The 16,851-nt window shown below is 43.7% G+C and overlaps 1 protein-coding gene across 1 annotated transcript in view; it reads right to left on the reverse strand.

The window, feature by feature from the left end:
- Positions 1 to 16,275, reverse strand: part of glra3 (glycine receptor, alpha 3) — a 46,164-nt gene extending 29,889 nt beyond the window's left edge. The window contains exon 1 of the mRNA XM_027021014.2: positions 16,123 to 16,275. Within this exon, the coding sequence (XP_026876815.1) occupies positions 16,123 to 16,193 (71 nt within the window). The 5' untranslated portion in view covers positions 16,194 to 16,275. The remainder of the gene's footprint in view (positions 1 to 16,122) is intronic.
- Between the last annotated feature and the right edge of the window lie 576 nt (positions 16,276 to 16,851).

Here is a 16,851-nt window from a genome sequence, read left to right on the forward strand (position 1 = left end):
AGACAAAGTGAATGAGAAAGAATTAAAAAAAGGAGAAGAATAAGAAGGAGGACGATAAGAAGATGATGAAGAAGATGATGATATTTTAAAACACTTAGCTGCCATGTAAATCAGTCTCGATCAGCAGGAATCACCCCGTGTTTGGCAGTCAGGCAAACTACAATTTCCTTCTACCTTTGATGTTCAGGAATAATCTCTTCTCTGAAGGATTATAAGAACTAGATTACAACAAACCTGATCTTGCTGGTGCTGATCCACAAAATACTGATCCAACAGCTCTGTTATTTCAGACACAATTCTACACTTGGTAATGTCTCTTAAAACCGGTCTGCAGTGACTGAGCCAATGCACTGCTGAAAAGAGCAACAGTTACCATATCATAGAACGGCTACATCCCACGACCCGCCATCTTGGTTTAGAACAAGAAGTGAATTGGGGTTTTCAGTCATTTGGAGTCATTTTTATTCACAGGGTCTTCTGGAAATTTCCAGGCAGTAAAAAGGGTTTGCAGGTTCTATCCTAGAATCTTGGGTCCTAATGCACTGCTGGACACATCACGTCAGTGGGAGACTCTGTGTGTACATGCACAGCTTCTCTGACTGCTTTATTTCTGTCCCATACTGACAAGGTTTGTGGGTAAAAAAATATTTGAGCACAAATTGAGTCTGGCTTCACTTCTACTGGCCTTAGTCACATTGGTCTGTCATTGTGACAGGAACCCCCACCTCCCACAAGTCCCCATGCTGTTTATTTGTGTCAAACGATGGCGTTTCCTACAATGATCGTAAGTTTTCTGCAGGCTCACCATGAGACACCATAAAAGAGAGCCTGTCTCCATTATCCTGTGCAGGTGGAGTTCGGGCCTGTGACCAATGTGCAGGGAAAGCTCCAGCGGAGTGTGTGGGGAAGAAAAGAAAGACCACACGACTCGGAACGCCAGTGCGAAGCCACAAACAGGAAGCCACGCGGCAAACAGGAAGTCGCACACCAAACAGGAAGCCACACAGAAAACAGGAGGTCATACAACAAACAGGAGCTTATAAAGCTGTTACCAGAGCAAGGCGTGCCAAGTGTCACAGTACATGTACAGTGTGGAAATAAATAAATCTCTTAATTAATTTGAAATTACTATATTATCTCTAAATATTTCCTCCATTGGAGGCCAACCTATTTATTTATTAATGGAGTTGATGGAATCTGTTTAAAGACCAAGGATAAGAACTGTAACATAAAGAACAGGTTGTTATTCAATTCCAGTTTTACGTTAGGATAAAAAAATTCATGCCAGCATTACACCAGTTCTACTTACTGATCCAGCTACAGGTCTGGGAACAGTGCTGGGTCTGGAGAAAGGGGACACGCTGTTCTTCGGTGACTCCCTGCAGCTCTAGATGTGACATGGTCTTTTCCATAATTCACACACACTGTGGTGCACCCCATAAAAGTGGATCGTGCTTGCAGGCCTCGACACACACTGTGTATCGATTTGCTCATGTTCTTACTGCCTGGTGAAGTAATTCGGTTTGCTTGACTGATCAGAATGATCCTGTCCCACTCATTATGAGTGAGTGTGTGTGTGTGTGTGTGTGTGCATGTGTTCACATGTGTTTATCTGTGTGTGAGTTTGTGTGTATGTATGTGGGTGTTTGTGTACGTGTGTGTGTGTGTGTGTGTGTGTGTGTGTGTGTGTGTGTGTGTGTGTGTGTGTGTGTGTGTGTGTGTGCGTGTCAGTGCTGATACTGACCACCCAAAAGCAATTATGTAAAGGCTTGTGGTCAGCAGTTCTCATAAATAAACATTTCTAATAAAGGGTGTTACATTTAGAGGCTTAAATGATGCCTCCTTGCATTTAATAAGACAACCAACATGGTTTACTTTTGAATAAGAGCCTAATTTTTTCATTAGTTTCTAATTTCTTACGTTAGACACACAGGCACAGCCAAAACACATAAGCTACACCCAGTTCCAGACCGCCAAAACTACACACCCCCATCCACACTACACACAGACACACACATACACACACATACACACACAAACACACACACACACACACACACAGAGAGCTTCTTCCAAATTAAACTCTCTGATTAATGGTTGGTGATTAAACGATTAGCAAAAACCCCTACACTTCCCCTCAGTGTCAGGGGTATTAGTGTAACACAAAATTCTGGGGCCCTACCTCAAGAGGCAGGGTGGGGGCCCTTTTTGCATCTTATTGTTTCCAATGTACGATCACCTCCTGTGGGCACACCCACAGCCCACGACCCCCCACCCCAGTAACTGCCCACTGTGTCCCTCCGCTATGTCAGTGTTAGTGGGTACAGTGTGACTTACACATGTTAGTTTCATGCTTCACTCACACTGATTCAGGTGCCCACTGAAACAGTAAGCTTGTACGTTGTGCATGGGAGCTCGGCAGAGTGTCTGGACTTGTTTTAGGGATCTGCTCAGCTATGGAAGGTCCAGGAACAGCAGCCTGTGCCATTTAAATGCTTTACCGCCGAAACGCTTTCATTTTGCTTATTTAAACAGTACTCACTCTTGTAGACGCAGTGTTTGAGCCCTGCTGGTTTTATCTTGCGTGACAAGCCAATCTGCGCTTTACAGGTGACTCACTTGTAAACATGCTTGTAAATTCTCTTCACTTACACTCTACATCCCGTATATGCCCTGCAGAAAAGGACATACCCTGAATCCACGAAGGACGAGAAAGAACCATGATTCTATCATGATCACTATTGACCTTGAGAGTTCTGCAGCATTTACATAACAGGTTTACAAAATATGTCAAAGAAGGCCTGGGCATTACTTCAAATATCTCATTTTAAGACTGAAAATGTTTTCCGTCAAAGATGTTAAACTGCAGCATACGGAGAATTATCCACTGTGTTGTCAGCAGAATGACAGAGATATTGGGTATGACGGCAACAGTGGTGATTCTTCATTCATTGTGTTGTCATAAATGTTGTATAATATATTATTACTGTATTACTACTCTGATATGATGCTTTACATTTTACAGTGAACTGTAAATTAGATTCCAACACCGCCTCACTGCTGGCACTACCACGGTACGGTGAAGTCAGCTGAATTACTCTACCACGGTGCAGAACTCTGTGTACATGGGGACAGCCATCGCTGGGCCCTTTCATGAGTCCAGAGGGCAGCTGGATGCTTTAATGTGCATTAATCGTATGAACACAGCATACATCCATATATACATGCTTTTATACATGCACCCATCATCCAGACATGACCTACTTTTTAAAAACAGTTTATTCATTAAAAAAAAGCAAACATGGCACAACTGTGCAGAGAGACGACAAGTTCCCTTCAGTCAGTTAACTTCTGAGTACACAGAATTGACCAAAACTGTGAGTCTGTATTTACAGTTACAATGGAGGTACTTAATAACTGGCAACCCAGCAAATACCATTTTGGAGTATATATATATATACATATATATATATATATATATATATATATATATATATATATATATATATATAAAATAGATTAAGTGGAGTCTACAAATCCATGTAAGCCCAGAAACTGCAATCAACGCTAATCGAATCATCATTAGCCCAATCACTCCTATTAAAGCCCCATTAGCCTAACCCAGTCACATTTAGTCCAATCACCACTAACCCAGTCATCGTTAGCCCAATCACTGCTAGCCCCAGTCACCACTCGTCCAATCACGGAAAATCCAATCACCACTAGCCCAATAACTGCTAGCCCAATCACCGTTAGCCTAATCACCGCTAGGCCAGTGATCGTTAGCCCAATCATTCCTATTAAATCACCATTACCTCAATCATAGTTAACCCAGTCACAGTTACCCCAATCACCACTCAGCCATTCACATTCTCGTCCAATCACCACTCCTCCAATCTCTGCTAGCCCAATCACTACTCTCCCAATCATCATTAGCTCAATCACCAGTAGCCAAAACATGCTCCATCTGTCTGCCTACAAACACATAGCATTACTAGGCTAGTAGTATTGTGCTGCAGTGTGTGTGTGTGTGTGTGTTGTGGAGAATGTCACCTTGTCAGATTCCTCAGGCCAGTTTAACATAGATGCCTCCTGTCTATCACATGTCCAACTGACCACCTCCTTCCCTGGTGACATGCTGGGATGCCCATGGAGCGTGTGTTTGAGGGCTGCATGCTTCCCTCCACCCCCCTTCTCATTCATGCTCCGCTCTAAGATGTGGGTTCAGACTCTCACCTCATGCTGTGTACTTGACAGCAACTGTTGCAGCTACTGCATAAGGGAGGAAGAACATTATAACGTACCTCCCACATCCCTCCACTCTTTCATTTCCCTCTTTTCATTCACTCCCCTCTTCTTTCTCATTCCCCTTCTTCCTCTCTCTCTCCCTCCCTCCCTCTCACTCCGCTTCCCTGTCTCGCTCTTCTGCTGTCTCTCACTCCCATTTCCACTGACTGAGAGAGATTTGCTATATGGACAAGTACCCGCTGTCTCCATTTACAAATTTCAGGTTGTTTCAATACTGTCAGCTATTACAGCACCTGCACATTGGCTGGATGTAGGGAATAATGAGCATGTGTTTACTAAAAGCTTGCCATATGGCAGTGGGACTCTACTGCTTTCTGCAGATACCTCTGTACCTGCTCCCAAGGGCACTTGGAAGAGCTGACCTCATAGAGGAGATGACTTCATAAAGGAGCTCACCTCATAGAGGGGCTGACCTCATTAAGGGGCTGACCTCATAAAGGAGCTGACTTCATAAAAGAGCTGACCTCACAAAGGAGCTGACCTCATAGAGGGGCTGACCTCATAAAAGAGCTGACCTCATAAAGGAGCTGACTTCATAGAAGAGCTGACCTCATAAAGGAGCTCACCTCATAGAGAGGCTGACCTCACAGAGATACTGACCTCATAGAGGGGCTGATCTCATAGAGGTGCTGATCTCAGAGGAGCTGACTGCATAGAGGGGCTGACCTCATAAAAGATCTGACCTTATAGAGGACTTGACCTCACAGAGGAGCTAGAAGAAGAACTGTAAACAGCACACCCCCACACCTCTTATATTAAATAATGCAATACATGTATTCACTGTACCTGCAAAATTTTAGCCATTAGATTGTAACACTCTGAAACAAAGGACGGGACTCAGCCATCTTATTCAATCCATTTTTCTAATAGTCTGTAGTTGAATATAACAATGGGTAGATTGTGCAGGGTATGCAGACATCAATAGCCTAGCGGGGATCAATGCTCACAGGCTGGATAGGTTTCACAGACATCAATACACTCCATCATATCTCCTGAAATGTAATATCCTTTATATCTAGCATATCTCTTTCTTTCTTTCTTTCTTTCTTTCTTTCTTTCTTTCTCTCTCTCTCTCTCGCTCTCTCTCTCTCTCTCTCTCTCTCTCTCTCTCTCACACACACTCTCTCCCACACACACATCTAATCTCAGCAAAGCATAACAGACACATGCAAGTACACACTTGCATTTGTTTGCAAGGTAAATACCACCTGCAACGTTTGTTCTGGACAATATATACTGTGAGAAATACCTGCATTTTCACTACCATACAGATGTAGGCATTAACCGTTGACGTTCAAAAAGCACGCACAGTTCAACACCTTCTCTTATTGGTCCTGGAACCTGTCATTCATATTAAACATGCCTGGAAACTGAAAATATGCTGCCTCCTTAAAATGTCTGCATCGAAACAATGAAAAGAGACAATTAAATGATAAATAATATTATTATAATAGTAAATAATTTCAGTATCTGATCTGATCACTTCTGTGCTGTCATGATGGTAATTATGTTTCATTTCTGTGGGTGAAAGCTGAAGTAGGAATCTGCTGCTTGTGTTCAGGATTATCTGCTCATTAGATAAGTGAGGTAAAGGTGTACTGTGGTGGTCTCCTGAATAGTCTAACTTCATTTTGATCATGACAGTGGTCAAGCACAAGGTCATGTTTTGTCATGCACTGGATAAATGATTCTGGACTATTGATTATTTTTCTGTAATGTTGTTTGTGAAGAAACACAACAACCTACAAGAAACACAACAACCAAAGCACAGCATAGTTGTTAGGGACAGAACGGGTAAGATGCCCACGGCTAAAGGGAATGCATTTATTTACACAGAGAATGTAGTTAAGAGGGAGAATCCAAAATGCCAGAGAGAGAGACAGTCTACAAATCCAAAATCCAGACAGTATGATACAACTGGGCAAACAAATCCGAAGAGAGAGACAAGAGGCAAAAATCCAAAAACATGACAGGGTTCAAAGCACAATACACAATTTCACAATATAGTGAAAGAAAATGGCTCAGTGAGCATTAGGAAGAGTAGTGGTAATATTTCACAGTGATATAATGAAACAGACAGGTTGGATAATAAGAAACAGGTATAATCAATAGTCTGCTGAGGATGAACGAGTAAGTGATCGGTGATTGGTGGATTGTCCTTCCTTGCTGTGAATGGGATTCTGGGAAATGTAGTGATATTGATTGCTGGCTGAGCTGGGAGAAACTGGCTGCATGACAATAGTAAACACAATGCAGAGTGACGCCATGCAGCCACAATAAAATTCATTTCAACGGGAAGACAGGAAAAAGTGAAGAGAAATGTGTGCACTTTACTCAGCATATGGAGAGAAACAGATCAGCTTGAGGGACCCCCATGCCTACACCTAAGTGCAGATGTATATATCTACCTCTGCTCGTTAGGAGACATCACACTTAATCCCTATTATGAATGTAGGTCACAGAACAGCATGTTGCCGTTAGTTAACTGTGAAATACACACAATTATAAGATTAAAATGCCACGATCTGTAATTAGTTAACTGAAAATGCCTTTGGTTGTAGGGTGTTGATGTTAACTGTGCAGCCAGTGCTTCAGAGGAGGCGTTGCCATGGTGATTAACCGTTGGACAGATCGCACTGTGTTTCTGTGGCACAGGCTGTGAGTCTGTCCTCAAGCACATGGAAAGCATGTCAGCACAATCACGCGTCAGAGAACCTTGCAGAGCACCAGACTGACTCTGAAGAACTAGCGCAGACTGTGAGTGATGATGATCACCTTCTGCTCGTTCACTCTCACCCCTCGCTGCCTGCGTTTATTTACACTCACACACACCGAGCAGACCACAGCTGACAAATGACATGCATATAGACTACACACGTAGGTTCTGGCACTGTGCAAAATAACTCAAAAGGAAACAGCTGTTTCCTGAAGGTCCAGTCTTCTCATGACCAGTGTACTGAGTTCTGAGTGATTTCCACCTTTTCATGCGTAAGGTAACGTCAAGGTAATGACATAAAGCTACAATGTGGGGGGAAGAAAGTATGTAGTTTTAAGATGAATTTAAACTGAACACCAAATCGCAAAACTCTCCCATGGCTGACCGATGACACCAATTCAACGTGCACAATCAGCCAGACTTACACAGACTTACCATGGACCTATAACAACCTAACACAGACCTCACCGAGATCTACCACAGGCTTACCATAGACCTAAAACAACCTAACACAGACCTCACAGAGACTTAACACAGACCTGAGGCTCCTCATCCAGAAGAGGACCTGTGGAAATACACCTCACAGCTGGAGTGTTGGACATCACTCCCAAATGCAGGGTCACCTTAACACACATTAACAGAGTTAACACCTGGGGTCTTAAAGAAATGTCAGTGACATGCAATGATAAAGTCCCACAGGACCCTTCTTGTCCTGTCTAAACAGCTGGCTTGAGTGCCCGTTCCTTTAAATGATAATGAGCCTTCTCACCCTGCCCCCCCCAGGGTGTGCTGATACCCAACTGCCATGTGCTACCATGGCAACAGTTGAACGTGAACCCTGGATGAAACATGATGGTGCAACCACGTATGTTTGAACCTGTCAGACCATGAGCATGAAGACATCCCCAAACAAGCTCAAGAATCAAGGGTACAACCTGATGTTTCTGATTGGGTAGTCATTAAAGTTATTAACTTTATGGCACTTCAACTTTTAAAAAAAAAGTTTGTACATTGTCTAAGGTCAAATATGCTGGCTGTCTATGGCGGCTGTGTTGCAGACAACCCATTGCTAGTGATTCTGTGTGTGTATGTGGTATGTTTATGTCAACAGGCCAATCAGGGGGTGTAGGATTATATGTCATAACCTCATAATTCTTAATATTGTATGATTAACTGATTATTACAGTTTTTAAATATTAACACCAATAATGTTATTAGACTGTTGCATTTGGTGACCTACATTTTGCATGTCGTCTTCACCACACACACCGGTCAAGTCCTCGACTGTAGCTGGGACGTTGCCATCAAAAATAAATGTTATCTACTCAGCTCTTCTTTCCTCTGTGGCAGGGGGCTGATGTAATGATTTCTGCTGGTCTGTGCAGCCAATAACAGAGGAGTTCCCCTGCTTAGTAGTTAGCTTCGAGAAAATTGTGAGAAATTATGAGAAAAAAAGTTTACAAAAGTACTGAAGTTCTCAGTCTGTGAGTGGACATACAGGGGGGGTGGGAGGTGAATAATTCTGATGAGCCTGCACTCGACATAGGAAGGGGAGCCAAATCTGAACGGGCTTGGTGAATCCCAAAAACCTCCCACAAGAAACTGTCTAGCTTTTCTTTTTTTCCACAGTTTGTGGGACAGTAAGCACTCCAGATCCCCAGACGCATGTGTAAAAGCACTGAATATAACCTGTCCCCATTTAACGCCAGGCCCTTTTATCCCTAGATTTGGATTTTTAAAAAAAAGGAATCCACAGGAACATACCTGAACATACCTGTTTTCCCACAGTCCTCAGGAACAGCTGTCAGACGTTGGTGAGATAAAGCCAGTAAATAGATCAGCTGCTGAACTGCTCTGTACTCACAGTTAAAGGTGTTTAGGTAAGACACCATCTGCAGGTATCACAGAGGAGAGTAGCAAATAATAGATCAATTTGGCATGATTGCAAACCCTAGCTGGTGTAATGATTGCTCAGTGCACCATTCATAACGCCTTACACAAAGTGGAAGACAAACACTGAGAGCTCTACACCCTCTCAGTTCTACACCCCCCAGTTCTACAACCCCCCAGTTCTACACCCTCCCAGTTCTATACCCCCGAGTTCTACACCCCTTAGTTCTACACCCTCCCAGTTCTATACCCCCGAGTTCTACACCCCTTAGTTCTACACCCTCCCAGTTCTACACCCCCCAATTCTACACACCCAGACCTCTAACACATGGAACAGACACACCCCAGCTCTGCACAGCCCAGCCATATACACCACACCTCTACACACCCCAGTTCTACACCCCTCAGTTCTACACGCCGCAGTTCTACACTGTCCCAATTTTTTGACAGGTGTCCAGTGTGTCCAGCATGTATCTGAGAGGTCCAGCAATGTCAGGGTTAAATTTTTGGCAAATTCTGTCCAATGGCCTATAGTGCTTCATAATTCATCTGCAGTGCTGTAACTCTTGTGGGTTTCAGAGGAGATTGCCACACCACTTGTGCCAATACGTCTTGGGCCAAGATAAACAGCAGAGGGTTCAAAGTGCACGGAGCTGTGTTCCGCACGGCCCATAGGAAATGGCAGAGAGAGAACATTCATCTGGTGACAGATGGGAAGAAGTTAAATCCTGATGTCGTGGCCCCGGTCATGATCCCCAGATGAAGAAGTCTCACAGAAAAAAACAACAACAATCAAACATCACAAAATTTCAGTGTTGTATATGTGATGAATGACAACATTTTATGTGTAGATAGATAGATAGATAGATAGATAGATAGATAGATAGATAGATAGATAGATAGATAGATAGATAGATAGATAGATAGATAGATAGATAGATAGATAGATAGATAGATAGATAGATAGATAGATGTGTAGTGGGTTGAGAACCTACTTCATGTGCATGTAACAGAATATTGTCAGACATAATTTACACTTACATTTATGCATTTAGCACATGTCCTTATCTGAAGGGACTTGCCATATACTCAGAGAATGAAGGAATGCAACCCAGTAGGTACAGAGTTCAAGATACCACTGAACTGGAATACTGTTGAAAAACGGGGATCAATAATAACAAAATGAACATAAGTGCAATACCCAGTGACAATACACACTGAGAAAAAGAGCATATCTGGGAAAAAGAAGCATAATTGTTTAATTCAGGATGCTACAAGTCAAGAAGATATTTCAATAAGCGCAGGATTGGTGGTCATTTCATTGTAGGCACTGTGAATGAGTTATGAACTGTGAGCCAAAGGAAGAATGATTTGTGTGGTGGACAAATTCTTTTAAATGCCCAAACAGAAGTGTTTCAAAGAGATTGCAGGAGTCCAGGAGATTGCAGTCATTTGCAGTATCCAATAAAAGATAAGAATTTATTCTGTGATCTCCGGCAGGCCTGTCTTGACTCTCGAAATGAAAATAAATATACTTTTGAATAAAGAGGTCACATTCCAAGACCCCATCTTACTCCCCGCAACACTGGGAATCTCAAGAACAATGCAAACTACGTCCATCTACGTATATCCACAACACTAGGACAGGGAGCAGGTCTTCTGTTGAAACCCCACAAGGCCAGCTAGATCACTGTGCACAGGCAAACCTGTGAAATTACAGTTTACTGCACTAACTAGATGTTTCTAATGTCCCCTTTAGACAAACCAAAGTGCTGATTTTATAAGACAATGACAGTTCTCATTGAGTAAGTGTGTGTGTGTGTGTGTGTGTGTACACGCATGCGTGTGTGTGTGTGTGTGATTTTATTAGTCACATGGTGTAATATTTTAAACAAAGGACAAGGGGACAACTATTGGCACCTCCCACGTGCTCTCTCTCTCTCTCTCTCTCTCTCTCTCTCTCTCTCTCTCTCTCTCTCTCTCTCTCTCTCTCTCTCTCTCCTCCAGTAGTGTGGTTGCCAGCTAGGGTAGGTACAGGACAGGACGGGCAGGGTGGAGATACCACTGAACGCGCCCTCCTTGGTCTTGCCTGCCATCTGATGTCCTGTACGTCATGACATTGACACTGATGTTTGACAATTTCATGCTCTCTGCGGCAACAGCCAGAGTCCCCCAATGCCACCAGCAGGAACTACAGGGACGGGTCAAAGGTCTTCAGCGGCCTTCGGTAACCAATCGCCTACCAAAGCCTCGGTAGACCCGGTAACACCGCAGTGTATCTGCAAACTCCAGCCAGCATGTGCCTTCTCTACCACACCGCTTCTCTATTCGAGCTCTGGATAAGAGCATCTGACACATAGTGTTAATGGAAATGTCACATGCTGAACACTCCAGTGGGATTTTGGCCTGGATACTCCTCTGGACAGGAATTTTATACTGCCTGTTCCGCACTGACTTTAAAAAGTTTTTCTTTTTTACTGAAAAACACGTTAAATCCAAAACAGCAAAAATATAGCATTTACTTTTTGTTTGATCACAGATGAGAAACATTTTCCTAGAGATTTTCCTAGAATTTTGAAGATAGAGTTAGCTCTGTTACTGAAACCACTCTGCATGAATATATCTGCTTGAGATACAGAAAGTTTCTGAGATCAGTTTAAGCAGCTTAGCAATGGCAATGACTCTCTCTCTCTCTCTCTCTCTCTGTCTCTCTCTCTCTCTCTCTCTCTCTCTCTAGCTCTCTATCTCTCTCTCTCTCTAGCTCTCTCTCTCTCTAGCCCCCCTCTCTCTAGCCCTCCCTCTCTCTCTCTCTCTCTAGCCCTCTCTCTCTCTCTCAAGCTCTCTCTCTCTCTCTCTAGCCCCCCCTCTCTCTCTCTCTCTAGCCCTCTCTCTCTCTCTCAAGCTCTCTCTCTCTCTCTCTCTAGCCCCCCCTCTCTCTAGCCCCCCTCTCTCTAGCCCCCCCTCTCTCTCTCTCTCTCTCTCTCTCTCTCTCTCTCTCTCTCTCTCTCTCTCACTCTCTCTTGATCCCTCTCTCTGTGTCTCCCTTTGCGTCTCTGATTTCTACGAGCCTGGTCAGACTAGGTATTCACGAGAAACAGGAATGGCAGAATAACTCAAATTGCAATCAACAGTTTTCTGACAATCTTATTAATAATGCGTCACGAGCTTACTAGTCTGCCTCATACCACAAAACCACATTTCCAGTATGGCAATCCCACTATTTGTCTCTTCCAACACATCACTCCCAGTACAATGCTACCACTGATACAGTAGGGAAGAACCCAAAACAGGCTTAGGGGAGAGAAATAGAGAGAAACAGAGCGAAAGAGAGAGGGAGGGAGGAAGATGAACGTGTATTGTCATGTGACCTAGTCTCCTACAGCGTGTGTTGGTCCTTGTTTAACCCTCATGTTAAACAAGGGTTATTACATATTATTGATGGGTGCGCCTCATGCTGCTCAACGTATTCAGGACCATTTGATTTCAGTTCATTTAAACTCTATGATTTCATAGAGCAGCCAGCAAGCCCGAGAAGAAAGGCGCACAGGCCAGGACTCCCTGAGAGGATGTGTGTGTGAACACTCGAAGGAGAGCTCAGCACTACACTCCCGCACGGCACACTTCCAAAGACCCGGCGTATGCAAGGAGCAGGAAGGCAGGAACCCATGTCTAGCTCTGGACATTCCCTACAAAGAATGCGGAGATGTTAAGAGATTCCCCACACTAACCGTCATCGGGATTCTTTACACTCGTCATGCAAGACGCATTAATTCAGCATCAAATGGAAACGTGTGTTCAGGGTGTGAAATTGTGCTCAAACTGTGTTTCCCACTCTGCTAGAGAAACTGTGCCGAGTCCTTACTGTTGTTGGCTTCTCACAGTGCTGGCGACAGTGTGAAAGACCTGCCAGTGTGCAGCGGCTCACACTGGGTTGCCCCGTGCTATTTGTATCAAACGAGTTGGCAATGCTCTGTTCCCACAGACGGCATATGAAAATGCACTTTCTCTCTCTGCATCATTCTCAATCCCTCTCTCAACCATCTAACCCTGGGCCCTATTTCTGTTTCTCTGCCTTGGCGTTTCTTTGTTTAAAAAAAATTTGTTTGTGTAGAACCACAGTGGGATCATACGGACAGAATTGGCAAAAATGAGACTTCTCACATGTGTCCTAATTTAAGGGTGGTACAGTCAGCCAAAAGCAGTACAGTCTGTGGTGTCTGTACATGTCTGGAGCAGTACAGTCTGTTGTGTCGGTATCTGTAATAAGGAGTACAGTCTGTGCTGTCTGTACCTGTCTGAAGCAGTACAGTCTGTGGTGTCTGTATCTGTAATAAGCAGTACAGTCCTTGGTGTCTGTACCTGTCTGAAGCAATACAGTCTGTGCGGTTCTCCCTCGCAAACACTCAGACAAACAGAGATGTACAGTTCAGGTTCAGGAAGTAAAAAGTCCTACTCTGGATTAGGTTCCAACTCTTTGTGATTGTTAATTATCTCTGTTAATGGTAAAATTCATAAATCAACTGGATGACACAGACTCCAGGCCAGATTTTAACTTTTTAAATTTTAAAGGTTTACACCTTGGCATGTACTAGGGCTGCGTCTGATCAGCAAATAAATCTATGTTGAATATATGACTTCTGTAGAACATGAACATAAAACATGTTATTTAAAGATTAAAAGATTAAAATGCCACACTGTGAAAGTGAGCACACCTATAGCGTAATGCAAGCTAAATATAAAATTAGACTCCAGGACCTCCACAGCAGCAACCACTGTGGCTGTGACTCATGATGTCTGTGATTCATCCAAAAACAACACAGTCAAGTCCATCTTAGCACAAACTCCCATAATACCATTGTCCTGGGTGACATCTGTCATATGCACAGGCATTTGTTTATATGTATTTGTGTGTGTGTGTTTGTTTGTATGTGTTTATGTGGTGTTTGTTTGTGTGTGTGTGTGTGTGTGTGTGTGTGTGTGTGTGTGTGTGTGTATGTGTGTGCGCACGTGCATGTATGAGTGTATGAGTGTGTAATGTGTGTTTGTGAGTGTGTGAGTGTGTGTGTGTGTGTGTTTGTCTTTATGTGAACTGGGTCATATCATCTACAGGTGTGTACAGGTGTTTGCCATGTTTTACTTTTTTTAACTGTGTTTTGTGAAAATATATGAAGCAACCTCCACTTTGCATCACACTGTAAAACTCTCCAGACTCAGCAATAACCAACAATCAGACCAGCACATGAAACCTAATTGCCATGTGTGACTATGCCTAAAGCAAAAGTTCATTCTGCCTTTATGAAGACTGACTTAAACCCATTACAAGCAACAGCTTACCAGATCACCAAGGAGGGCCATGTGAGTGTGCCGAAGAGAGGCTGTAATGGTCCAATGAGACAGAGGTTCTGAGAAGGTTCTCACCACTCACTGGACAAGCTGAAGGGGCATGGCTGTTACTGGGGCGACGTGTATGTAAACAGCACAGCTGGGTCATAGCCACAGACCGCAGTAAGGGATGCACCAAGGGACAAACTTCCTCGTCCCTGTGTATTTGCCAATCACCCAGAGCTCAGCATTTCAAGTTTGATTCTAAAGGGTTTTTTCCCCTTCAGAATAAATGCCTGATGACCTCACCTGTGCTCTGAGTGATAATACTGAATGCTAACTGATCTACAAGTTTTAACACATGCAAAAAAGACTCCAAGCCATACGGGACATTATGCAAATTTCTCTGAAATGCAGTTGTGGTGTGATTACTGTGGGGAAGGATCTCCACCGTCTTCTGACGGTGCTCTGAACATGAGCCTGAGAGGACAGGAGAAATGAGAGGGGGGGGGGGGGGGGACGACATCATTAATGCACAGCAATAAACAATTCTCTACATCATCTGTCCATGGCTTGACGGTGGTCCAGCGCCACCTGTGGGTGGGTTTCTGTTCTCGACACCAGTGATACATTACATCTGAGGAATCTGAGGAAATGCTCTCTGTCCCGGGTGGTTTAGGTGGCGGAGGAGACCAGGAGAACAGCACTGGAGCAATTAGCACACACTGAAACTGCTCTGTCTATGCAGACATGGCGTTTCGTAGGAGTCGGTGACCCTTACTCGTGATAATCGTATTAGTTTGGTAAAGTTCAACTCACGTAATAAGGTCAAGTGTAAATAAACATCGCTGACAAGCCACCGCTTCTCCCCTTATAAAACATTAACTAATTCCATGTAATGAAAAAGACTTCAACGTCATGATCAATTCTGTATAAAGTAGTAGTTTAACGACATTAGTGTCGGAAATTCCATTTTAGCACAGTGTCGGAAATTCCATTTTAGCACAGCCGACAGCAGCCTATATTAAAATGTGTGCGCGCGTATCACAGAAGCGCATACACGGAGAGAGAGAGCGAGACAGGTCATTAAGTCTCCATTTCTCGTCCTGCCTTTAATATCTTAGTTCAAACACACCACCACTTAAGGCATATATTAGTAAAACAAACAGTTACGTCTGTCTCTCTTAAACATGGAATCACAGAGTATATCTTGCCATCTACTTTAACTATACTGTATTCTTAAGAAATCTAGAAAATTAGGGTTACTTTGGATTGAATGTTATTGCGATTCTCTAAATCCCCCATATATAATCACATGTAATATGCATAACGACTTCTTAAAGTATTGTTCTGCAAATTATAATGATCACCTGTTACACGACAAAGCGAGTGAAAAAAAACCAAAAAACTTCCGTAATGATTCCGACCTGCATTACAAAACTGGACGAAATGAATGTGACTTCTCTTAAGATATTACACACCGAAGGGGACAGCACAACGTGAGCGCGGAACAAGCCCCAGAGTCCTCGAGCACAGCCCGAACTCTTCAAACAGCAAACCGTGACCGACACGCCGAGAATTGTTCGTGACCTGATATCCGTCTCTTACATCGCCCCCGTAATCTTCGCTGAAAGAGCGAAGGTTTTATACCAGCCAGATAAAATCTGCGGAAGTTGTAAAATTAATCATTCATATAATATAGGAAACGCAAGACTTTTAATATTTTCACTGTTTCTAACTCGTTATAAGAATATAGCATGATATATCAGTTCCTCGAGCAAAGAATGAACGACCATATAAGTAAGCAAATAAAAAACAAACAAACAAATAACAACACAAAACGAGTTTACGTTTCATCTGTTTGAAACCACTGTAACAGTTCTTACCTGAACAAAACTGCAATTTCCCACGCAATGAATCCCCAAAAAGCTACAGAATGCAGCCTTGTCTGAATCATGTCAAGACTTCAGCAGCTGAGACGTGCACTCTGGCGAACACCGCGCACTCTTAACGCCTCTCGCCTTCAGAACCACGGACAGCTCCCCGACAGCCTTTACGCGGTACCGTGGCGGAGCGTCGCGAAGGGAAACGCATAGCAGTTCTAACACTTCTCATAGCCCCGTGGCACCAAAGTGCTACAGAAACAGGCGTTTCTGTAGGGGGGGGGACGAAAACGCAAAAGTGCCCAGATCCGAAATTGCGCGTGGCACAGTCGGACATGTCTCTACAGTCCCCCGGCACGCGCGGCCGTAAGCCCGCCCCAGAGAGCGCATGTGAGTGACAGCGCATTCCTCCAGTCGCTCAGTAAATATGCATGAACCACGTTCGCTTAAATTAGAAAACCTCAGGGGGAGCACCTATCGACAGTTCCCGAGTCTCTTCGTCTCACCCGACGCTTTGAACGCAAGTACAGCAGCTAAGCTCACAGAACTTAAGTGGCGTTAGATATAACGGGACATCGTGGAGCATGTTTAACGAAAGCTTCTGGGCGCATCTACAGCTATAAACCGCGCGCCATTCGCCCACTGCTGCCAACCCCGTCCACAGCGTTTCTAATGTGTGTGTGTGTGTGTGTGTGTGTCCATGTTTATCTGTGTTTATTGACGCGCTGACCC

Source organism: Electrophorus electricus, chromosome 11, assembly GCF_013358815.1.
Source record: "Electrophorus electricus isolate fEleEle1 chromosome 11, fEleEle1.pri, whole genome shotgun sequence".
NCBI classification, from domain to species: domain Eukaryota; kingdom Metazoa; phylum Chordata; class Actinopteri; order Gymnotiformes; family Gymnotidae; genus Electrophorus; species Electrophorus electricus.